General features: G+C 29.4%; 2 protein-coding genes across 11 annotated transcripts in view; both read right to left on the bottom strand.

Moving 5' to 3' along the window:
• Positions 1-20042, bottom strand: part of LOC124954663 (putative uncharacterized protein DDB_G0282133) — a 23656-nt gene extending 3614 nt beyond the window's left edge. For 2 of the 7 annotated variants that reach the window (XR_007102606.1, XM_047507908.1), the window contains exons 1-9: positions 19168-20039; positions 11689-11966; positions 10538-10768; positions 7597-9496; positions 2359-2625; positions 1351-1564; positions 478-604; positions 110-304; positions 1-12 (exon numbers count right to left, since the gene is read on the bottom strand). The exon at positions 1-12 is cut by the window's left edge. Coding sequence is in view for 5 of the 7 variants with exons in the window: in XM_047507908.1 (XP_047363864.1) it covers positions 1-12; positions 110-304; positions 478-604; positions 1351-1564; positions 2359-2625; positions 7597-9496; positions 10538-10768; positions 11689-11914 (3172 nt within the window). In the remaining 2 variants the exon portion in view is untranslated. Of the gene's footprint in view, positions 13-106; positions 305-477; positions 605-1350; positions 1565-2358; positions 2626-7596; positions 9497-10537; positions 10769-11688; positions 11967-13093; positions 15230-19167 lie in introns of those variants that run through there. The other 5 variants (XM_047507913.1, XM_047507911.1, XM_047507912.1 and 2 more) reach the window with 5 other exon arrangements.
• Positions 20043-21887: 1845 nt separating this feature from the next.
• LOC124954664 (putative uncharacterized protein DDB_G0282133) overlaps positions 21888-25000 on the bottom strand; it is a 4979-nt gene continuing 1866 nt past the window's right edge. For 2 of the 4 annotated variants that reach the window (XM_047507915.1, XM_047507916.1), the window contains exon 4: positions 21888-25000. This exon is cut by the window's right edge and continues 517 nt beyond it. In XM_047507915.1, the coding sequence (XP_047363871.1) occupies positions 23361-25000 (1640 nt within the window). In that variant the 3' untranslated portion in view covers positions 21888-23360. The other 2 variants (XR_007102608.1, XR_007102609.1) reach the window with 2 other exon arrangements.

Below are 25000 nucleotides of genomic sequence, written 5' to 3'. Positions count from 1 at the left end.
TTTTGTACTTTCCTACGATATTCCATATATTAAAGATTGACATAATATTAACATTTATTTGAATTCTTTAATTATCGATCAATTTGAATTTATCGTAACATTGACTTACTTGCCAAACGAACCATCGTTACACCCCACCAAACGCTCCAGCCCCATCCAACGAGACAAAATAGTACTGTGAATAATTGGCTGACGCCTACTATAAGATTAACGACAAATGCACCAAATCTTGCCTTTAAACCGGCCACTGCCGAAAATCTTGGCTGTCCTGTGCAAAGATTGAATAGTCCGCTCCAAACTGTCCCTAGGAAATAAAATCTCAATTAGATTTGATTTGAAGAAATTAAACAAAAAAAAAAAAAAAAAAAAAATTAAATGAAAGTGCGAATAGCGAAATTATCTCTATCTTTCTCTCTCTCTCTCTCTCTTTCTCTTTCTCTCTCTCTCTCTCTCTCTCTCTCTCTCGATCATTTTTACCTGTACCAGGTAGCAAGACGTTAAATACGAGACAAAACCAAGCTAATGGAACTGGCATACAAGGAATGGCACCTCGCATCAAAGAGTTGTGCTCCACCAAAACGTCAGGTATTTTAGCCTTTGGCTCCTATGATACAATACAAATACAAGAAGTCATCTTGAAACACTAGAATTATCTACATAAACTATATCTAATTTAATATATATATATATATATATATCTATATATGTATATATATATTCGACGTAGGTATATAACGTAAGAAACCTTGAAGAATAATTTCGAAATTCTTAGAAAATAAATCTATTTAAAATCAATAATATAAGAGAGGTATAAACTGAGAAATGTATATAAATAAACAAATAAAGAAAAGAAAAAAAAAGAAAAAAAAAATTTATATATATATATATTTCATACGTATATTAAATATTATAATTACATATTAAATTGGAAGAAGTAACAATGCCTTGACGAAAACATTCGATTAAATTTAAAGTAAACATTTCTTTTTTTTTTTTTCTTTTTTTATTTAACAATTGAAACCAATCATTATTCGAAATCAATTGAGAAATTAACAATGATATTAAATATTATTATAAATTTGAACGCATATTTATTTATCGATTAGTTATTAGTATATTAAATGTTCCGTCTTAAATTTGCTTCAGGCTTATTTTTAAATAAACAAAACAAAACAAATAAAGAACGAAAGGAAAGTTAAAAAAAGAAAAAAAAAAAAAAAAAGAAAAAAGAAAAAATACACAAACTTTTCAGAAGCAAAAAAAGGAACAGAGCTTTCTCGTAAGATATAATATAATCGAATTATGGATCTATTGTTCTTACAAATGAAAATGGTAGGCTAAGGGTGTTACCTCGGAAAGTGGAGGGGGCGCGACACTAGTCAGACTGGGCTTGGCACGTATATCCCTTGTGCGTTGTACGTCCGCACATTTACATTTGCAACTGGCAAAAAGCCGTTGGCAAAGGGCGGATAATCTTCTCTCCGGTGGAAAACAAATATTGGGCTCGTCCGGTGCGACTCTGTCCCTTCTTGCGCAGCATCTAATTCCCTTTGGACGTTGACATCTACGTGAAAAATGATATTTGAGAGAAAAAAAAGGAAATTCAAAAATTATTAAAAATAAAATAGGAAAGAAAATTATTAAAAATAAAGAAGGAAATTCAAAAATTATTAAAAATAAAATAATTGACATTGTAAGCAAAAAAAATTTTTTTTTTTTTTTTTTAGTAATTTTGTATATACCACAGAAATATTTCAACTTTAGTATTATACGTACAATATATTTACACACGCACACACACACACACACATATATGTATATGTAGAATTTAAATATAATACAATTAATTGCAAATTAATTTATAAGAAGAATAAGTCATATCGTTATTAGAAAGAAAGAGGGAGAGAAAATTTATAATTTTTAATAGATCAAAGATATCAATTTTTTTGTCACCTAAAGTCATTCTTCATGAGACAACAATACTTCTCTTTAAAAATCTTAAATCATCTCTGACATAATGCTGATTAAATTTGATTGATCTTTTGAAGTCTATTATTAAAAAAAAAAAAAAAAGGAAAGAAAAAAAAAATCTTCTATCACCGATGTAACTTTGTCGATATATACAAATATTACATTTTATTTTATAATATGAATAGTAAGAAAAATAAATTCTATGAAAAAAAGTTCTTTCATTTATTTATATAATTATTTAACGAGAGCTATGAGAAAAATTAATCGTTCTTTTTTGTAGTAACAAAAAAAAATCGTTCTTTTCTTTTAATAATAATAAAAGCAATACAAAAAAAAAAAAAAAAGAAAAAAAATAGCGAAGAAATAAAAATTATTCTTAATACGAACCTGCATCTTTTCTTGAATTTGGACCAACAATCGACTGGTATATCATCGGCAATGTCATGTCTCGTTTCCATTGGTTCGTTTCCCATAGTAGTTGTTTCCCTCTTTCTGGACCACGAAAGGATCTTAGAATTACGTCGACATGCTAAACATCTCATACTTGGAAAACGTTCGTAATAACGGCCCAAGGTCCTTTTCCATCGACTAAGGGGCTTGTCGGCACTTGGCCTATCTTCCTCCGAGTTGAGCTCACCTGCTGTCTGCAACGCCCTGCGCAACACCAAAAGGAGAAGGTGCGCCTATCAAGCTTTTAAACTTATTAAGCATCCTCAAGCTAGCTCGTTAACTTGACTCAAGGATGGGCCAATCTATAGAAGTCTACTAAATTGGCATTTCTTTGCTACCTCCAGACTTATATATATATATATAATTAATGTCAATCATGTTTGAGAGTTTGTCTTTTGCTTGAAGATATTTTTCTTGAGAGATCCTTTTGAAATATACGACGATTAAATAATATTTCTTAATAATTCGTTCGTTCGAAAATAATCGTCACATCGATTGCATAATAGCATAATCGATGTGGAACGATTTAATAGACGAAAGAATGAAAGAAAAATAAATATCACGTTTCTTATTATTATCTTTTTTTTTTTTTCTTATGTTGAAAATGTTTGATAGTGACGCACTAAGATTTAATTAATCGTTAAAAATCTTTGATTGAAAACTAAACTGTGCCGTTTACGTGTTATTTTAGAGAACACTCACGAATTACCGCAAAAATCGATTTGGAATTCTCGAATGTAATCAATTTCCAGTTTTGTCGCACGGTGACCGTTGTAAATAAATGGGTAACCGTTGACCATCTTCGACAGAATCGAATCGTCGAACAACTCGCAAATTGCGGCTGCCGCAGTACACCTTCGAAGTCGGTAAAAGTCGCGACCATTCGAGAGGACTTAAGGATGGAGGACGAAGGGGACGTAGGAGGGTGGTATTAGTGGTGGTGGTGGTGGTGGTTGTGTGGTACTGGTGGTGGTATAGCAATGACTGGTCGAGCCTAAGAACAAGTCACGCGATTATTTTCGACCGACGTCCCTTTAAACCATACTATACCGCACCGCACCGCACCGCACCGCACCGCACCGCACCATTTTAGTCTTAAACGTCTAGAGTAGCCACTACCAGCTTGACCAAGAGACCAAAAGATCGATAATACTGAACTGTTAAGTTCCTTATGCTGTTCTTAGTACCTTGCACTTTGCGTCTTAAAGTTATTTACGAAAGTTTCCCTTTACGTATGTACATTTAGATCATCTTCATATTTCGATCATTTTTAATAATCATCCTTAAATAATTATTATTCTAATATATTGATTTTTATCGGTTAATTAACTTTTTCCAAATTTGAATATTTCACATCGTCAAGGTTCCTTGGTATCGATAATTATGCAATCTGTACTAAGAATATGTTTTTAAAAGGTAAATATAATATTATAGCTTGTCACGTGAAACTCTTGAAGGTTTCATTCGAAGTTTTTCATTTTTCTTTCTATTTTGTTTGTTTTCTTGTTTATTTATATACATTTCTCATTTCATACCTCTCTTATATTATTGATTTTAAATAGATTTATTTTCTAAGAATCTCGAAATTATTCTTCAAGGTTTTTTACGTTATATACCTATGTCGAATATATATACATATATATATATATATATATATATATATACATATTTCTTTGTTTTTTTTTCAAAGTAAATATAATGAATCGATGCGTGAAACTCAGATTATACCCTTCCGATTAATTAATTTTCAAATTATGTCATAATAATCTTTCCTGTCGTAATAATATTTTTACATAAAAATATTAAGAATTAAATTTTTCTCACAAAGCCGTTTTAGTTTATAACGATAATGATTAAATTTTTATCACGTATACGTGATAAAGATAAACATAATCGTTGAAGTTTAATGTGCCGATCGGTTGTAAACGTTTTCCACAAAGTTTAACAAAGTTTTTAGATAAATCATAGACGGCACTTGAAAGTCGTGAAAAGTTTTAAGGAGGCACGCTGAGAATTAATCGATAGGGCGTGACCCTGGAGAATTGCGATGACGATGAGATGTAGAAATCGTAAAGAGGATATTTAAAAATAGAAATGAAAGAGGGCTGAGATAACATACATTGGAGATTATAATATACGCGTGTTGGATATTTAATGATTTCATTTCTCCGATCTTACGAATAGAGTTTGTTAAATATTTCATATATAATATTTTCTTTTTTTTCCAAAGCATTCTCTAAATTTTTCTAATGGTAGTACTTTTTTATTTCATACTTTTTGTTTCTTTTTTTCTTTTTTTCTTCTTTTTTTTTTTTTTTCTTTTTTAATATCTTCAATTCAATGGAAAGTTCTGATTAATTCATTTCATTCATAAACATATTTTGTTTTATTGTTAAATAATAATTATTTATTTGAATGAATTATTTTTTATATTTTTATAAGAAAAAACAAAGTATTTATATTAAATCAATTTATAAATAAATACTATATTATTAAAATAAACTTTTAATTCATATTGAATGATTTTTTTCTATTACATTCACAAGAAAAATAAAAATATTTATAAATTAGCTCGATTGTTATTGTAACAAATCTCTAATTTATGAGGACGTAATAATTCGACGAAATCGAACTCATATAAATGCGAAAGTATGTAAAAAATAAAAGATACAAAAAAAAAAAAAAAAAAGAAAAGAAAAAAGTACGGATATACACAAATTGTTTTTTTTTCCTTTTCTTCGGTTTTTGACGTAAAAAAAAAAAAAAAAAAAGAAAAAAAAAAGAAAAAAGAAAAAACGAAAAAGAAAAAGAAAAAAAGATCGTCCTCCTCAACGATAGCTTCGTATTCGCACGTCTATATCTACATTTTCATCTTGATGTAATCACCGACGCGCGATTAATCATCAGCACAGCTAGACACGTGTACGTGACTCCGGATTTGTTAACCCTTCGGTTCCGCTTTGTCCTGCTTTCCATTTGGTCGCAAGGCGGAACGATAGAACGCGTGACGACGCAAACCAGGCGTAAAAGTCGATTTCGTAGTACTCTATTTTCTATGCTAGTATGCTAAGGACACGACGTATGTAAAAAAGGTAACCTTACGAGGAAACTTCGTGACCAATTTTCAATATCTGGTTACAGTTATACCTCCTAAGAAAACACAAAATTTCTTCTTGCGACACGACCCATGTTTCAATGTTTAAAAGGAGTTTCGCGTTAAAGAGAGAGAGAGAGAGAGAGAGAGAGAGGGGGAAGGTGAGAGAGAGAAAGAAAGAGAACAGAAAAAAAAATTAAAAAATAAATAAGTCAGTAGGAGGTTTGCGTGTACGCAGTTAGATCGTCGGTAGATAGTTTTATCGATATGTATATAACTATATATATATATATATTTTTTTTTTCTTTCTTTTCCTTTCAACTGTAAATCAATCACTTTAATTGAGGTTTAATTGGAAAAAAAATAGTTTCACTCTTTCCTCCTCTCTCTCTCTCTCTCTCTCTCTTTCTCTCTCTTTCTCTCACTTCGATTTTAACCCTAGTTGTGGCTTTATGGTGTAAGACACCCCAAATCAACTTTGAACTGAATTATAACAATTTGCGCATTGCATTGTGATTCATGAATTTTTTTTTTCTTTTTTTTTTTTTTTTTGTAATGACAAAATTGGAAATGCATTTTCGAATCTACTGATTATTATTTTCTCAAGTTTCAAAGTATATACAGTATTTCTTTTTTTTTTTTTTTCGTCTTCGAGTCAAAAAATTATTAATTCTGTATATTAATGACAGCTGTTTAAAGTGCCTAGGGGTAGGGGGGAGGGGAGGGGTAGGTTGGGGTGTAGAGCATTCTAAGAGCACAAATCGAAATTATTTCGAGATCTACGTGCAACTAGGGTTAAAGAAGATAAATCGTTTGGAGAAAAAATTAATGGTAGAATATGAAAGAAAAAAAAATAAAAAGATAGAATAAGAGGAACGTGAAAAAAAAAAAAGAAAAATAACCGGATCGAGAGAGAGAGAGAGAGAGAGAGAGAAATGGTGGAGGAGAGTGTTGGGGTCGGTGGTAAAAGAAGTTGCAGCTAGTTAACGTTGACGTAAAATGTAAATATATTCGTGATAAGTTCGTTAGATGCTGTTAGATCCTTCCGAGATATCTCCCGTTCGTTCATACGGAACTTGTTCATGCGGTCATGTAAATCTCGTTGAAGATCGATACAGTCTGGTTCAGACTTCTTGGACGATCGATCCTCCGAAGCCGGTTTAGAGGAGGTTTACAACTATTCAGAGGTTAAGGAACTCTAGGAGTTCGCATAGTAAGCACACAAAAGCGTAGTAAGTAAGTAAGTAAGTAAGTATGTAAGTACGTACGTACGTACGTATGTATATATATATATATATATATATATATATATATATATATATATATATATGTATGTATGTATGTATGTATGTATGTATGTATGCAGGATTCATCCTCGACTAACATAGTTCGTCTTTCTATTCGTTTACTCCACACTAATTCCTTCTAACGACTATGATACCATAAACCGAACGAAGCCTTTGGTAAGACCGTAGCTCACTATAGTTTACATTGTTATTACTTATTCCCTTTGGCTGTTATCACATCTTCTCTTTGATATAATTCTTTGATAATTTTCTCTTTGTTGATTACAGACATACGTATAAATACACGTATGTACAATTAAAAACGAAGAAATCAAATATTATTGTTAATTTTTACGACAGTAATAATTATCGCAAACAAAATGATTGATCATTAACGAAACGATAAAAAATCTACGATCGATAGAGCAATTAGCATAATTATTATCGCTGTTTTTATCGATTAAATTAATAGAAACGACTTTATTCGTCGTATTAAAATAAAGATAAAGATGTGAATAGACGAATGCGTAACATAGATCTTACGTAAACACATAATCTATTACGTCGTATGTTGATTAAACGTAACCATATCTCGTGCGTAAAGCTTAGAGAAAAGAAAAATTTGCGTAATCATATTCTTTACGTGGAATAATCAAACGTGAAAAAAAGAAAAACAAACAAAAGTAAATACTCAAGAGGGGTATAAAAAGAAAGCAAAACAAAAAAGAAAATGAAGAAGAAATAGAAAAAAAAAGAAGAAGAAATAGAAAAAAAAAAAAAGAAGAAGAAACTTACGTTGGATCGCCATTTTGTTCTGGTCTCATCACGTTTCCGCTCAATGTCTCGATCTCATCCGGTCGTTTGACCACATGCATTCCGCTTTTCACTCTTGGCGAGGAAACTCCTTTGACGGTATCAACACTGACCCCAGTATCAGTGGATCGTTCACTATCATTAGATCCAGTAGAAAGTTGGGTCAATGACCTTTTCGGTGTATTTCCATTCCCATGATTCTGAATATTACGTGTATGAACAGTTTTTAAAGGAACATTACCGATCGTTCCGGAATCACTAATGGAATTAACAGAAATACCATTAGTTCGTGACATAGACGTAACAGTCGTAGTTGTCGTTGTTGTTGTCGTCGTCGTATTAGTTATTATCTCATTCCCTTTAACGTTTGTTTTCAATGATGACATTGTCCCAGATATTCTCTCCGTTTCGTTCGACGAAACGAAAACATTTTCTCCTTGATCAATAACGTTTTGCCTCAATGTTTCAGTTTCAACGGTTGCCTCAGTTATTACTCTATTTCCAATAATCTTGTTAGATTTAGACGAAGACGTGTTATCATCTGTCATCGTTTTATTATTAATCGTACCACCACCGATCGTATTAATGACGATAACTTCGTTACTCGTTATTGATTTTCCATCGTTAACATTTTTATTCGTATCTGTAATTATTTTGACGATCTCTATTTCTTTCCTATCATTTTCTAAAATGGAATTATTTGAAACTGGTGATATTTCATCGATGAAATTCGATCGTTTGTTCGACTTTGAATTCTTTGAATTTCTCGCATTGGAACTTGTCTTCGAATTAACGGAATCGTTTTCCTTTGAAACGTCGAAACGTTCACGGCTGGTTGTACGATTGTAAACTCTATTAGTTCGTGCGCTATTTAAACGAGATTTAATGGCATTGTTCGAATTACTACCACCCGATGAATCACTAGCACCATCCTTGTTAGTCGTCGAATAACGTTGTTCGTTGTTAGCTCTTGTTGGTGTACCATAAGTCGATGGTGTATTTTTTTTTCGGGTATTATTTTTATCATCATGATTTTGACCATTTAACAATCTCGATTTATTACCATTCGTATCATCGTTTTTTAAATATGACGATTCGGATTTTCTTGTTACGTCAATGAATTGTCCTTCGACTTTCGTCGTATCTATTGGAATTCTTGAATTATCGATACGTAATGGTTGGACCGCTGTAGTCGTTGTCGTATTAACGACACTTGACGTACCAGTTACACCGGATGTCCTTTTCAAAAGATCCGTTAAACCAATTTGATCCTTCACATTATCATTTCTCGTTGATTCATTGTTGTTCACTTTAATCGTATCTTCCATTTGATCGATTTTCTCGTTATCATTGATTTCCTTGTTTCTCGACATCTCGGACATGCTGATATTTGACGAACCTTTTGATCCATTGTTTTTCAAAGGTATTCTTGATGTTTTGATGGGCGTCACGTTATCATCGGTCGTTATAAATCTTTCCCTTTTTTGAATGTTCTTCGGTGGCGATATAAAACGTGAAACGGAATTAACCGTCGTCGTTGTATTCCGTTGAAGATTTTTAACATTTTTAGAATCTCTCGTTGTTACTGTACGTATATTTGATTTGTCAACTCTCGTTGGTGTACCACGAATTGGTGAAAGTTTCGACGGTGTTCTAATTATCCCTCGATCGCGTCTCAATTTTGATGAATCGTTTAAAAGATTATTTCTACGGCCGTCATTGACATTATCGATACTACCATGAACGCTCAGCCAATTTTTCTTATCACCACGACGTCCAATGTTTGGTGATACTCTATCATCCGTTGTTTTGCTAAGAGAAACTGATCGCCGTCGGGTCGGTTGAGGTATCAAACTCTTCCTCGGACTGCTCTGTTGGGATACTAAAATTAAAATAATACATTGGATTTTTTAAAGATACAACGACGACGACATTTTTGTTTGTTGTTAAATGAAAGAGAAAAAAAATGTTTTTTTTTTTTATTTATAGCTCATATATATTAGATTTTGAAAGAAGGTCCAAATCCATTTTATGTTAGTGCTAGACATTTAATCGTTTGCATTTGAATGGGTTTAAAAAATATTGATAAGCAGTAATAGACTTATTTTATATTTTATGTAACTTTATTTGATATAAATTTAATATGCAATAATGGTTATTCGTGTTAGATCAATTCATAATAAATATCGTTGTCGAAATAAATTACTAGCAATGAATTTATATTGATATTAAAAGATATTTCTTGTGAATTATTAAAAAGATAATTATTATCAATTGATTAAAAATATAAATTTTATGTTAATTTGTTATAATACTTAGTTTTAACTATTTTTTTTTTCACAAAATAGACTTGCCCTACTTTCAAAATCAACGATTCATATATATATATATATATATCGTAAAGCGAGAATTGGCCTGATCGATTTTTAATGCAGTTTAATATTTCGATATATGAATTAATGAGCTCGAATGAAAATCAACAGGTTTCGTAAAAGTTTATACGAGAAAAAAAGAAAATATATATATATATAGAGAGAGAGAGAGAGAGATTCATATTTATATAATTATGAAATTATATATCAATGAATTGTTTGAAAAAGTATCAAATTATTATCCAATTGGAACAAATACGATTAAGTCAATTATTGTCCTCTTTTATTTTCTTTTTCCTTTCTTTTTTTTTCATCGTCACTTTTTTCACTTTTATTCGTAGATGCCAAAGTATTGTTTAGATCTTTTTAGTTTTTTTTTTCTGTTTTTTTTTTTGCTTTTTTTTTTTTTTTTTTTTTTTTTAGATATTTATGAATTATCATTCAGATTGAAACAAGTTAAACTTGAGGCCAATTATTTCTTTTTGCATAATGTCTTTTCTTTTTTCTTTGGTATATATATATATTTTTTTTCTTTTGTTTAACGCAAGTACCTCTCGAATCATTTCGAACGTTTCTTTGATGGCTCTTTCTTAGATCAAGATAATCATCCGGTGAGTCTGGTCTTGATCTAGGTGGTGGACCCTTGAAACCACGACCTCGAAATGGCGAAACCCTTCCTAGTGGTTGAGTAGGCGAGACACTTCTTGATTCCGGAGTGGCTGGTCTACTTTCAGCGATTATCACGAAACTGGAACGACGATGGGCCCTACCAAGGGCTGTACCTATTGCAACGAGCATTTGATCAGCTCTTTTTATTCTTATAAATTTTCATTTAGTACAGATATCAATATAAAATTTGAGAAATATTTTTTAAATAATATTCACAAAGTTATCAGCTCCTTCTTCTGGATATTTATTATTTCTATCGGTTTCGATTTTAAATCTGAAAGTTATTAAATATTTCGATGTTTTAGAATTTTTTTCTTCTAGTTTTAATAATTACACATCGACAATTTCTTCATATTTGTTATTTATTTATTTATTTTGTTTCTTTTTTTTTTTTTTTTTTTAATAATTATTCATCGAAACATTGAAAATTTAGATTTCAATAATATTTGAATTGATTAGAATGTTATATATTTATTTTACGTAAAAATTATTGTTCATTGAAACAATGAAAAATCCAACATTCGAATAATATTTGAAATGATTAGAATGATTATGTATCTTTTTTTTTTTTGTGTAAAAATAATTATTTATACGAAACAATTAAAAACTTGTGTTCATAATAATATTTCTATTAGAATGTTATCTATATTTTTTTTTTTATAAAAAGAAAAAAAAAATTATTCCCATATTTATCGATATAATAACAAATTAATATTCTAATAATATTTAAAATGATTAATCTTATGTAAAATATTAGAATTTTACGTAATAACATTAATTAATTATATAATTGTTTGTCATATATTAATAACATAATCGTTTATCGTAACAATGAAAAATCGAACATTCGAATAATATTTGTATTAGAATCTTAATTATATTTTTTATATATATATATATATATATATATATATATATATATATATAAAAAAAAGATTATTCACATATTTATCGAATTATATAACAAATTAATATTCAAATAAGATCTTGAAAAGATTATTAGTATTTTAATTATTTATTATATGAATCATACCAGCTGGCACCAATTTATAAGGATCCGGTGCGGTTGGTGGTGGCGGTGTTGGAGGTTGAGCTGGTGGTAACTGTATTTTTGGTGACGTTGTCGATCTTGGTTGGGGTATGATCGACGATGACGACGACGACGTGCCGAGATAGGAAGAATCTCGTGTCGTGAGAACACGAAATGGAGGCGACGCTCCGATTTTACGGGTACCACGGACATCGTCGAAGCGTCTCATCTTAGCTGATCCCACGTGTCCTTCATAGATGCTGACGTTTTTTTACTCTCACCTAATTGAATAAATTTAAATAGTCGTTCTCGTACGAAATTAATATTTATTATTTATTAAATCGATATTTTATTTTATATATTGACAATATTATTAATGAAAGATCTCTACTGTAATAAAATATTTATATACTGATCATTTATTTGATAAAATACTTACCATTGATTAATAAAAGTACTGATCAAATAAATAAAAAGATTCAAATTTGAATTTGTTAATAATATGTTAATAATCGTTAGTATTTAGTTTTAGTATGGTATATGATATTAGAAAATTTCAAAATCATTAACAATTAGAAATATTCATGCTTTGTCGCATATATAACAATGTTAATAAAGTTATGTATATATATATTTATATTAATATTAATATAATTATATATAACATATGTGTATATATATATATATATATATAACAGTAACATATTACATATATATATATATATATCTAATTAAATAATAAGTATAAATACATACGTTGTTGCAAATATATATTGTATAATAATATTAGTAATTCTATTTCTAATTAATTATTAAAAATATACATGTTCGTATGTTGTAACGATATTAATGAAGTTACTTGTAATTAACTAATATAGATATGATATATTTAAGAATATTAATAAATTTATATTTATATATATATATATATAAAATTATTATTATAAATAAATATATAAATATATAAAAATACTATTATAAATGTAATAGTATTAAAAAATTGTAAGTATAATTAAATAACATATACATATTATACACATGTACATGTAATTGCATATTTAATAACGTTTCTTTAATTAATTAATACGAAAGTACATTATCCATTGTTATACATTCAATACAATTAGTGAAAAGTTAAAGTTTAATTATAATCAATACATATAAACATATGTTTCATTATACGAGATGTTGTAAAAAATATATTATTATATTGAGCAATTTCCTTAAAGCGTATTCCATTTAATTTGCCCACTTTCGACTTTTCGAAAGTATTATTCCTATGCTCGTTTAGCCCGAAATAATACCAAGGAAGAGATACAAAGTTGAGAAAGGGGAAGGATTCGTCTTCGTTTTGGTCTGATGCCTGGTTAATTATTAAGAGCTCGCGTAATACTGTCATTATACATACATACATACATAAAGTCGATGTACTACCATTACTATCGTACTAAATAATTTCACACAGGATTCCTCTTTCGTGGTGTTCTCTTTTTTTCTTTCCTTTTCTCTCTCTCTCTCTCTCTCTCTCTCTCTCTCTCTCTCTCTCTCTGTCTCTCTTCTTCCTTTTTCTTTTTTCTCTTTTTCCTTTTTTTTTTCGTTACGTCTGGCCGAACTAAAGTTTATAATGTCTTCCTTTTTTTTCTCTTATGATATTATGAAGTACTATGGGTATATATATATATATATATATATATATATATATATATATCGCACCTTCTTTACGCTCTCTTAATCATGCTGGAACATATGTGGCGTTTCGTTTTGCACTGGCGATTTTTACGTCATCTTACTTACTTACTTACTTACTACACGAGCTAACATATCTCCGATTATTTTTTTCTTTTTTACATCAACGTAACAATTTATTCGTATTAGATTAGGTCTGACGAAAATTTCAGAGAGAAGGAGAGAGAGAGAGAGAGAGAGAGAGGAAAAAAGAAATGTTGTAAATTAGAACACATTGAGTTGGACTGACCAGTAAACGCCTTAAAATCTATTACCCTTGGGTGAAAATCAATGGCTAAGAATGTAGAAAGTATTGATTGATCGAATTAACAGGAGTTAAGGCATTTTTCTTTCCTCGAAACGATTTAAATAATTTTCTTTTTTCTTCCCTTTTTTTTTCTCTCTCTCTCTCTCTCTCTCTTTCTTTCTAAAAACGCGTTAATGATAGAAAACGAAAATAATTTTTTTGTAGATTATGCTTCTTCTTCTTCTTTTTTTTTCTGAACGTTAATACACAACTGACACTTTTCCAGTAATAATAAAAAAAAAAAAAAGAAGAAGAAAAAAAAAAGATAAAAAAAACGACAAAAATTATCTAAAATTCCGAATCGTAAATAATAAAAAAGAAAATCGTATCTTCTATACTATTACTTTTATCTAACTCGTTTATTCGTAATTCTTAAAGAATAAGAAGATTAAAAGGAAGTGTCAGGTTGAACTGCTTTTAGAATTTAGATGCAGTTTATACGTTTGAAACGAGTGCGACCTCGTGTCCAAAGTATAATTCACGGTCTCTTGTCGTTCGTTAAAGGAATACCATGGTAATATTTACGACTACCGTTTTCTAACAACGAACAGGACAAACGCGTACACGTGCACTCGTCTCAAGTCATAGAGAAAGATCGAGTAATATAAAATAGATTGAAAATTTAATATAAATTCGACAAATTTGAAAAACAATATTTTTCCTTTATCCTTTTTTTCCTACGAAACGACGTCACGTTTATGTTGTTTTGTTATTATGTTGTTATCGGTTTTTTTTTTTATATTGTTATTATTATTCTATAGTTATGTCGTAAATTTATGTTGTTCTTCTTTCTTTCTTTCTTTCTTTCTTTTTTTTTTCGATTTTTACTCCACATCAAAGAATACAAATCATCTCGAAGGAGAATCATTATAAAATAATGACCGATATGATAACGATGCAATTTGTATGGAAATTTTTTTTCTTTTTTTTTTTTTTTCTTTTTTTTTCGTTAGATTATACATCATAAGAAATAATAGTCAACGAAGACGGCATGGTATATAACGATGTCAACGACTCCGGTAATCGTGAAAGTCGACGATGTGTCATGCCGCAATTTTCTTTACAAAATGTGCACGTGAACGTGCAAGACGAGAAAAAAAAAACGTATTGAATCGTATTTGAGAAAAGAGAAATCATATTGTGAGATTAAAGTGTCATCAGTGTGTCTCTTCGTTACTATCTATTTTCTCTTTTAACTAAACGTAGGAAACAAAAAAAGAAAAGAAAAAAAACTAAACCTGGTAACGTAAGCCGATATCCAAGTTTCTCCACACTTGCTTATTATTTATTTATATTTAGTTACGTATTTATTTAATGTCCGTAAAAATTTCAAGAAATATTTACTCGAGAAACGATCCTGAATACAGAAATTTTTTCCTTCGAAAGTAGATTTCTCTTTTTAACCGTAAAAAATAACGCAAGTAAATAATACCACTAATAGATAGGATTACTTTTTTTTCGTATCATTTATAAAAAAGAAAAAAAAAACTGCTATAAAAATGACGACAAAGACATAATTGTTTGTTCGAAATAAAAGTGAAAAAAAAAGAAAAAGAAAAAAAAAAAATAAAAAATAAAAACATGCCGATCTTAGAACATCGTTGAAAATTAACACACGTAGGTAATTAATCATCAATTAATTACTTATGAATATAATTTTTTCTTACAACATTTATAAAGTATCTTTATAATTTTTTTTTTAAGAATAGCTGCAAAAATGACTATGAAAATAATTTTTCCATTAAATAATAAAAGAATGATTAAAGTGAAAAAGAATAATAGTCGTCGGAATTGTACAAATATGTAGATAATTAATTATAATTATTAATTAATTATTATTTACAAGTATATAGTTTTTACATTTGTGTCATTTATAAAGTTTTCGTAGAAATTTATAAATAACGTTTAGGAAAATGATCGTCCGTACGAAGATGTCAGGAAGGAACAGTGCGAAAAGAACAATGGCGGCCTTATAAAAAGGCATCATCGAAATTGAACGAATATGCGATTGCGCGTTAACGCGAAAAGTGTTCGCAATTTTTCAGGATACCCACCTATGCACTATGCACTCTATCTAATTATGATCGTCTACCTGGGAGCGCCGCAGCAAAAAAGTAACCGCCCACACCTCTCGCACTCTTCCAAAGCTAAAAAACTCTTACTCACAAATATATATATATAAAATATATTATATATATATATATATATATATATATATATATATATATTTACACACATACTAAATGCATGTACGTATGTATGTATGTATGTATGTATGTATGTATGTATGTATGTATGTATGTATGTATGTATGTATGTATGTATGTATATATGTATGTTCGTATGCATTATATGTTTGTTTGTGTATTTGTACGTACACACACACACACACACACATACACATATATACATACGTATTTATGCGATAACGAGATATCATGCACGGGATAGAAAATTTTAAGCCGATAAAATTGCTCAACTCTCTTTCCTCGTCACGAGGAACGTAAGAATCTAGGACGAACTAGAACGATTTTTTTTTTATTTCGAGTTCTTATAAATTATCCTTTCGATGATCAATCTCAATTACGCGTTCAATTGTCCTTTATAAGGACGTGATATTGAAGAAATATTAAATGATAAAAAAGATCCTTGATTTCGTCTTTCGATCGACCTAAAGAACTTATTACTTTTATCAAGATATTCGCACATTTTACGTAACGACAGTTCATTTTGTTGTTGTTGTTGTTGTTATTCAAGAATCATTAAATCATTTTATTAATTATCGTATCAAAACTTAAACATCTGTATTATGTTGTTACGTATTTATTGTGATTATTAAAATATTATCTATTTTCAAAGAACGTGAAGTTTGTTTAAAGGATATCCATTTTTATAATTATTTTTAATCAAATTAATATGATAATAAAATATATTCAAATGAAATAACTTTTGTTTACGATATTTAAAATTAATTGTTTAGACATTGATTAATTAATTAATTTTATATTGAATAATTTAATACGTTCATTAAATGATATTAGTTATATAATACTATTTATAACCTTTCACGTTATATAATTTTTATTTACATATATACGAATAGTATTATACGTTCTTTGTAACTTGCCCGTTCTAGGTTTACGTACTTTATATACATACACACACACACACAGACATACGTACGCGTATAACCGCGTTTATGTTTACGTTATGTTCTCAAGGATAAACTTAAATGACGCATTCCGACAAATTACGATCAGTTATACTCCGACGTTCCTTGTGAGCACTCGTGTGCGTATCAGGAATGGATCTTCGTTCATTTTTATTCTCATTTCTTTATGTAAATCCTAACGTACTTAGATATAATAAATATAATAATTAAATCTTCGCATAGTTTTCGATTAACGAACTGTTTAATTCATCTTCAAAACTTTCTCTCAATTAAGAAATAAATTTTCTTCTTTCTTCTTCTTCTTTTTTTTTTTTTTTTTTTTTTTTTTTTTAGATTCGACGATATTTTTTCTTTCCAAAGCGTAGAAAAAAAAAAGAAGACAATAGAAATATCTCTTCCAATCATTTGTATATTTTATCTAATCTTATTATTTTAAGAAGATAATATTCATTAAAATTGTTAATTTTTCTTCGATTAAAAACAATAAAACGGATACGATAAAAGGATCATACTTTTACACGATGATCTTTATCTTTTAGTATACGCTTTTTCTTTCTTATTTAATTTTATTCATTAAGTTGTCTCATTGTATGTATGTGTATATATATATATATATCTTAGGTGATCATCAAAAAATTTATATATATATATATATACACAAAACTTTCTTATTTTATCGTATTTTATAGATTTTCACGTAGGAATTTTATCGTTCAACGAAAGCAAGGAAAACTTAACATGTAAATTGTTTTCTATGATACGTGATTGAAGTCTAAGATAAAAGGGCATCGTTTCAAGTTAACAGATTTATGTTAGACCAATTTGAAAAATAATCTATGTCGGATCATGCTCGCGTGAAAATAATCATTTTTCATTACTTGAAATTCATTCAAATAATACCAATGAAACTATGATTTTTTTTAATCCTATAACATCGAACAAATATATCGATGATTTTAAACATTTTATTATTATTATTATTTTTTGTTTTTTTTTTTTTTTTTTTTTAATCCACTAACAATTTACTCTTAAATGACGAACGAAACTGTCGAATGCCAAATTTTAATGGTTTCTATCTCTAATTTCTTTTTTTTTTTTTCTCCATTATTCTTAATGTCAAGGACAATTCCTTCATATTGTTTTTTCTTTCATTTCTTTTTTCTTTTTTCTTCTCTCTCGAAACATTTTTCAACGTATTAATAAAAATCTCGTAATATCATATTATTTATGATACATATATATATATACATCCTTGATTCGTCAATCCGCGTGAAAATATTAGAATTAATTGATAGATAAGATATTTACGACGCTAGTGGAACATGAGTAAGTACATGGTAATAAAAAAGTTTTATTATTCGTTTTGGTTCGCGTTCTCTCGTAATGTTTATCTCAAAATTATAAAACTCGATCGTATTCGTTCACGAAACGAAGTGTACGTTTAAGGAAAGTAAACATCCATTGTTACTATCGTGCTGGAGAAGAGAAAAGAAAGATAGATAGATAGATAAATGGATGTATGATTGGATGAATGGATAAAGAAAGAGCGAGAGAGAGCGAGCGAGAGAGAGAGAGAGAGAGAGAGAGAGAGAGAGAGAGAATGAAGGTCTTCCGCTGAGAATATTTAAATGCGATAAAGTATCAAATCTATTAAAATGTTTATTCTTGAAATAAAAGATAATAATCGATCGTTACGTTGCATTTATTAACTCGTTATCGATGATTTTTAATATCTTCGATACGAACAAATGAAGATAGATTACAATGATAATAATTTTGATCTTATTATATGGTGTAGTTAATGAAAAAAAAAAAAAAAAGAAAAAAAAAAGAACAAATGTTTAATACAATTAGAAATACGAATTAATAATGAAGTAAAACGGTACGAATATGTGTTTGTATGTACATATGTCGCAGATATGTCAGAATCAACTACTATCGATCATCTTTCATCTTAGAATTTCTCGAATTATTTTCTCGATGTAACATAAAGATGTAACATCCTCAAGCGAAATAAAAAAAAAAAAAAAAAGGATTTTATTTAAGATATAACGAGAGATAAGAAACTTTTCGATTTTAAGATCCTAATATTTTCAAAGTCGAGGTTGGGATATGAATCGGTCGATAAGTCGTCGTAGAAGGTCGAGGAGACAAGGGCTAAGAGAAAGAGAAAGAAAGAGAGAAATGAGAGAAATGAGAGGAGAGAGAGAGAGAGAGAGAGAGAGAGAGAGAGAGAGAGAGACAAAGAAAGAGGTGAGAGGTGAGAGGTCTGACTCACCTGGCTACCAGGCGGAGAAAAGAAATTTTCATCATCTGACCCCTGACATCGATGGCCGTCGAATCAACAACGCGCGGATGGAGAAGAGGGGAAAGTGACAAAGAGAGAGAAGAGAGAGAGAAGAGAGAGAGAGAGAGAGAGAAAGAAATGGTAGAAAGAGAAAGAAAAAAGGAGAAAGACACTAAGAAGGAGTCGAAGAAGTCGGCCGGAGCCGACTCACGGACGGAGACTGAGAAAGGACGAAGGACGACGTTTGAGGCCACCCTCGCGAGTGACCACCCAACTTGGGGGGTTGTTGGTGGTGGTAGTGGTGGAGGTGGAGATGGTAGTGGTGGTGATGGTGCTGGTCGTGGTGGTGATGGTGGTGGTAGTGGTGGTGGTGGTGGTGGTGGTGGTGGTGGTGATGAAGGTGGTGGTGGTGGTGGTAGTAGTAGTATTGCTGACGGTGGCGGTGACGGTGGTTTGCACTTGAAAGTCCACCTCACTCGATCGCCAGAGTTCCAATTTATTATTCTCTCTAAGTTGAACACCTTTCTTTCTTTCTTTCTTTCTTTTTTCTTTCCCTCTCTCTCTCTCTCTCTTTTTCTCTTTCCTTCTCTTGTTTTTTTTTCTTTCTCTCTTTCTCTCTTTAATTGAGAAATCAACGAGTCCAACGAACGTACAGTATACGTCTTTGCAGTACCGCGAACGCGAGCTTACTAACTTTATTGCCTTTTACGCTGGCCGACCAACACGGCACTGACAATGTCCGAGACAAGGGGGGACTCCTCCTCACGGCTTTTTTTTTTTTTTTCTTTTTTTCTTTCTTTCTTTCTTTTTTTTTTCTTTCACCAACTTTAACTTTCTCTCTTTTCTCTAAACGCAATAACTATTTACTTATTTTCTTTTTTTTTCTTCTTCTTTTCTTTTTTTTTCTCCATAGATCGTCGCAAGTCAGTTATAAATTTAATATTTCGCTTTGTCCGAGATATTTCATTTAATTACTTGTTATAATTATTTTGAAAACACGGATATTAACTAAAGCGACAAGAAAAGTTTATATATATATATATATATATATATATATATATATATATATATATACATATCTATTATCGTATGGAAGTAGTAAATCAATGATAACACCGATAACCTCTCAGAGATCAACTCATTGTCAATTAACACTTCATTAACGTTCCTCATTTTCGTGTGGATTTAAAATTAGCTCGATCAATGTTTGACTTATTTCTGATAGGAGAACACGTGTTAGAAAAGGTTAATGACTCGATGAAAAAGTTGAGAGTAATCAGTTTTTTAATATTTTTAAAATTATCGAACAATTAATAATAATAACAACAATAACAACGACAATAATAATAATAATAATAATAATAATAATAATAATAATAATAATAATAATGATAATAATAATAAAAAAGAAAATTGCACACACACACACACACACACATAAAATGAAAAAATCGTTATCTGTAATGAGACATATATCGTTCGTGATATAAGCTTTTGAATTAACTTCTTGGTATATACTTATTTTTAACGAAAACGAATATGATGACCAAATAATTGGGGCTACTTCTACGTAAGAAAGATAGATCGCTTGATTTCTTAAGTTCCGTTGCTTCACGATCGATAAGACTAGATCCGTTAGGCGCAACAGACCATAAATTTTCTTTCATACTAATTGCCTTTCTTATATATACCCTTTAAAATTGAAAAAGTAATTCATTGTTCTTATCTTGTAATCGTTCGTCTTTTTTTTTCTTTTCTAACTTCCTTTCTTTTTTCTTCTTTCTTTTTTTTCTTTTCCTTTTTCTTTTCTATCTATTATTTTTAATAATTTGTATACAATTAGACGAAGAGGAAGGGAAGGTAGTAATGGGTACGATGGTGTTATACTGGTCGTGATTATTGATAATTGATTTATATCGATAACATAGCTAATATATGAAATTTGATTTATTCGTAATTATTTAACGTAGACATTTATAAGTGCGATGATCGACTTTAACAAATTTATCGAACTTTTGATCTCGATTTAAATATTTCAATAATCTAACAATTATTAATTTTGCATATCCTTTTTTTCTATATGCAATTTGGTATATGCTTTTTCATATTATTTTTTTTTTTTTATATATATATAAGACATAAACATTCGGTGATATTTAGTTTTGTCAACGGGTGTTATAGTACTTAAAGAGAAGATAAATAATAAATGTGAAACTTATTTATCGTGCACGTTGTCGTCGACAAAAAGAAAGAAAAGAAAAGAGAAGAAAGAAAGAAGAAAAAAAGAAAAAAAAAAAAAAACAAGGAAAGGGCAAAAGGCTATATAACTTGATCGTGGACATGCAAGGTGAGTATTTATGTTATGAAGATTATTATACATTTAATAAAGATATTTTATTAATGTATAGTTTATCTGTTATTTTTCTTTTTTCTTTTTGCAAGACACACAAATCGTAATGAAATAATACTTATGCGTATCATAATTTTCTTTTTTCTTTTTTGGAATATATTTATTATATATAAAAAAAAACAAAAAAGCTTTACGAAATTCGCAAAATTTATTTCCGGGCGAAGCGCCGCCATTTTTACTTTTTAAAATTGGCGCGCCTCGGCGATATTGGTTAGTTTGAATTGAAACGGTGCGAACGTATTCGTAAGTTTCGGACGTTGCTGACAATGGTTTGGGATAATTCAAATAAACGACGCGTCAATTTAAATACAGAGCTATTGTCCCACATTTATTCAAGCAGACTTATTACAGTAACTTTGTAACAAGTGTAGTTCACCTTTGGTAATATGAGCATTCGTAAACTTAATTATTATTTCAGTGGTATTAGGTATGTACGAACAATTTTGGTATGAAACCATAATAATTATATTAAGAAATCCTTTGGGTATTTCGCAAACATCTTAATGTTATACATATATATATACATATATATATATATATATATATATATATATATATATATATCTTGATTTTGTCGAATTTTAATTGAAATATATCATTCGAACACGGTTAAGTTAATATTAATATTGTCGTTTCTCCACACAAACAGACACACGTACATACACACACATTCAACGGAAAATATATTATTTACTGTAAGAATTGTCTTTAGTAGGTGTGGGAGTGGGGTTTGAATAAGTGGGGGGTTGGTAGTTTGGGGGGCTATCAGCCCAAGGTCCCGTAGATTCTACTGACCTGCTTACTATTGTGCCTCCCAATGATTGTAGTGCAGCATCAAAGAAAAAAAAAAAAGAATTATAAGATTAGCTAACATATAGATTTAGCAATTATTGATTACTATTTAATAATTACAATAATCTTGATTGCTGGATAATAACAGATACTTTGTGCAAGGATAATTACCATCTGTTCGACATTTACAATCCATCATTTATACTCATTATTGGTAGTAGCTTTACTGATTAGCTTTTAGCAGCGTCTTTATGTTTGTGAGTTAGTAATTTTTCTTTTAATCGCTTTGCCTGATAATATAGAATAATCTTTTTATATTTGAAATTCTTATATTAGTAGTATTGTACCACCAATACAACAATTTGTAATTTTTTATTTTGTTAAAGATACTTTTCCGTTTTTTTCTTTTTCTTTTCTTCTTTTTTTTTTTTTGTTTTTTTTTTTTTTTTTTATTTACTTATTTTCTTCCTTTTTTTGTTTTTTGTTTTTTTTTTTTGTTTTTTTTTTTTCTTTAATATTTACTTTTATGCCAAATTAGTTTATGAGTAATTAATAAGAGATCAGAATTAATTTTGTTAAATTATTATTAAATTATTATAATATCAATATAGGGAATAACAATTATCAGCTGATATTGTAAAAATTATTTTAGTAATTTATAATCCTATAAAGTCTTTGTATCTAATTTCCAATACTATTCTCATTTAATATTAAAAGTAAATGCTATAGGCCGAAGTTAATACAAAGACACTCTCTTCAGGTATCCATCCTCAGATTTTAAATATGCAATAAGAATCTATATTATCTACTTAAATCAAAAAATTATTTAATCATTTGCATTGACATGTACATGCAGAACTTTCATTCTAAATGACTCAACTTGGTACAGCCTTAGTTTATCATGTTTACAAAAAATAAGACTCTGATATCATTAAAAGGAACTTCCTGCAAAAGTAGCAATCTTTCAAAACAGCCAAAATGCTTAAGTCATAGATCCTACTTTATCGTGAGATCTTTGGGCGTGAAGCCTTTTATAATTTTTCCTATATTTTTCAATCGTAATGTCACTGTTATTTGCATCGGATAAACTAAGCGTGACTGGATCTAAACTTGCTGCCAACTTTAAATACGTTTCTTCCATTTCTCTGGTAATCTTAACTTCATAACTATTATCAATAGAATTTTTATCATTTATGGATGTACGTGTCTTTTCATCTTCATTAGGTATATCAAACGTAATTAAATCTTTGTCCTTATCATCCACCATAATACTATTAACATTTGTTCCAGGGAATAAAGAATCTATTTCTTTATTACTATCTATTTCCTTATTTAATTCTTCTTTTTCATTTATATCATGGCATTGTTTGTTATGGAGTTGAAAAGATTTATGATTAGAAGACTTTTCATTCGTATAGGTGAACAAACAGTTTTCCTCTTTGTTAACGCTATTATCACTAATTTTTAATCCATTTAAATTATTTTGTACAGAATTTTCTATGCAAACAGATGATTGAACCCATTCCGCTACTCTCTGTAATTGATTACTATCTTGTAATAGAACTGAATGTTTTTTACTAGTAACAGGAGGTGATCTCTCTGATCCAATTGTAATTGCTTTTTTTGTATGTACTAAAGCTGCATTTGGTTTATTATTCGTATTTGTAAATAAGGTAGCTTTACAATGTCCATCGTTATCTATTAGAACGTTCTTTGATCCATGTGTTAATCGTACAAGACAGGATCTTGAACCTAATGTACGATTATGGGAATTAGATTTTTGATTATTCACAGAATTAATTGATTGTACACCAATAGAAGATTGTAGAATATCGCTAGAACTACTAGGTGGATCGGAAGTTGAAATGATAACACTGTCGCTACTAAAACTTGGACTAGTAGCTATTTCGACTTGTCTACAATCATTGTGTGCCATTACGTTATCTATATTTTTTACTTCAATCAAAGTTAAATGGGTAGGATTTTGAGGCTCTGTCCAAATTCTATTATTTTTCCAATCTCTACTATTAATAATATCTATTCCAGGATCATTAGTAATATTATCATTATTTTTATCTTTTGTATTAGTGTCTAATTTTGTTTTTATCCATTCATTTTTCCATAATCTATCATTAATAATGTCTATTTGTGTCTGTTCTTTATTGCTAAAATATTTTGCAGCGTTACCGGGTATAGTATAAGAACAGGAAGATGTTTCTTTCTCATATTTAATCCAATTGCTTGTATTAGATTTTGCGTCTATTAGAAAATCAGATTTTCTATTTGTACGCGTTTGTTTTGATTTATCCCCATTAATGTTAATAGCAGTATTAGTTGGTGTAATGTTATTAAAGGTAACAGATGTAGTTGAAAGAGTAGGTATATTTGCTATTATATTAGAAGACATATTAGCGTTTCTATTGCTTCTTAAAGATGTTTGTTTGTCATTATTTATTACATCAACCTGTGTATGGATTTCCATATTGTCTTGTCTCATTGAATCCTTTTTATTATCATCCCTTAAATCTGCTAAACTTTTATTACTCTTGATGGCAAGTTTATTATCTTTAACGTTATATAAATACTGCATGGAATTAGAATACTTTGTACAATCACTGTTAT

This window comes from Vespa velutina, chromosome 16 (assembly GCF_912470025.1).
Source record: "Vespa velutina chromosome 16, iVesVel2.1, whole genome shotgun sequence".
Classification (NCBI taxonomy): Eukaryota; Metazoa; Arthropoda; class Insecta; order Hymenoptera; family Vespidae; genus Vespa; species Vespa velutina.
The sequence above is the reverse complement of the archived record's forward strand: the minus strand, read 5'-3'. Positions and strand labels throughout refer to the sequence as shown.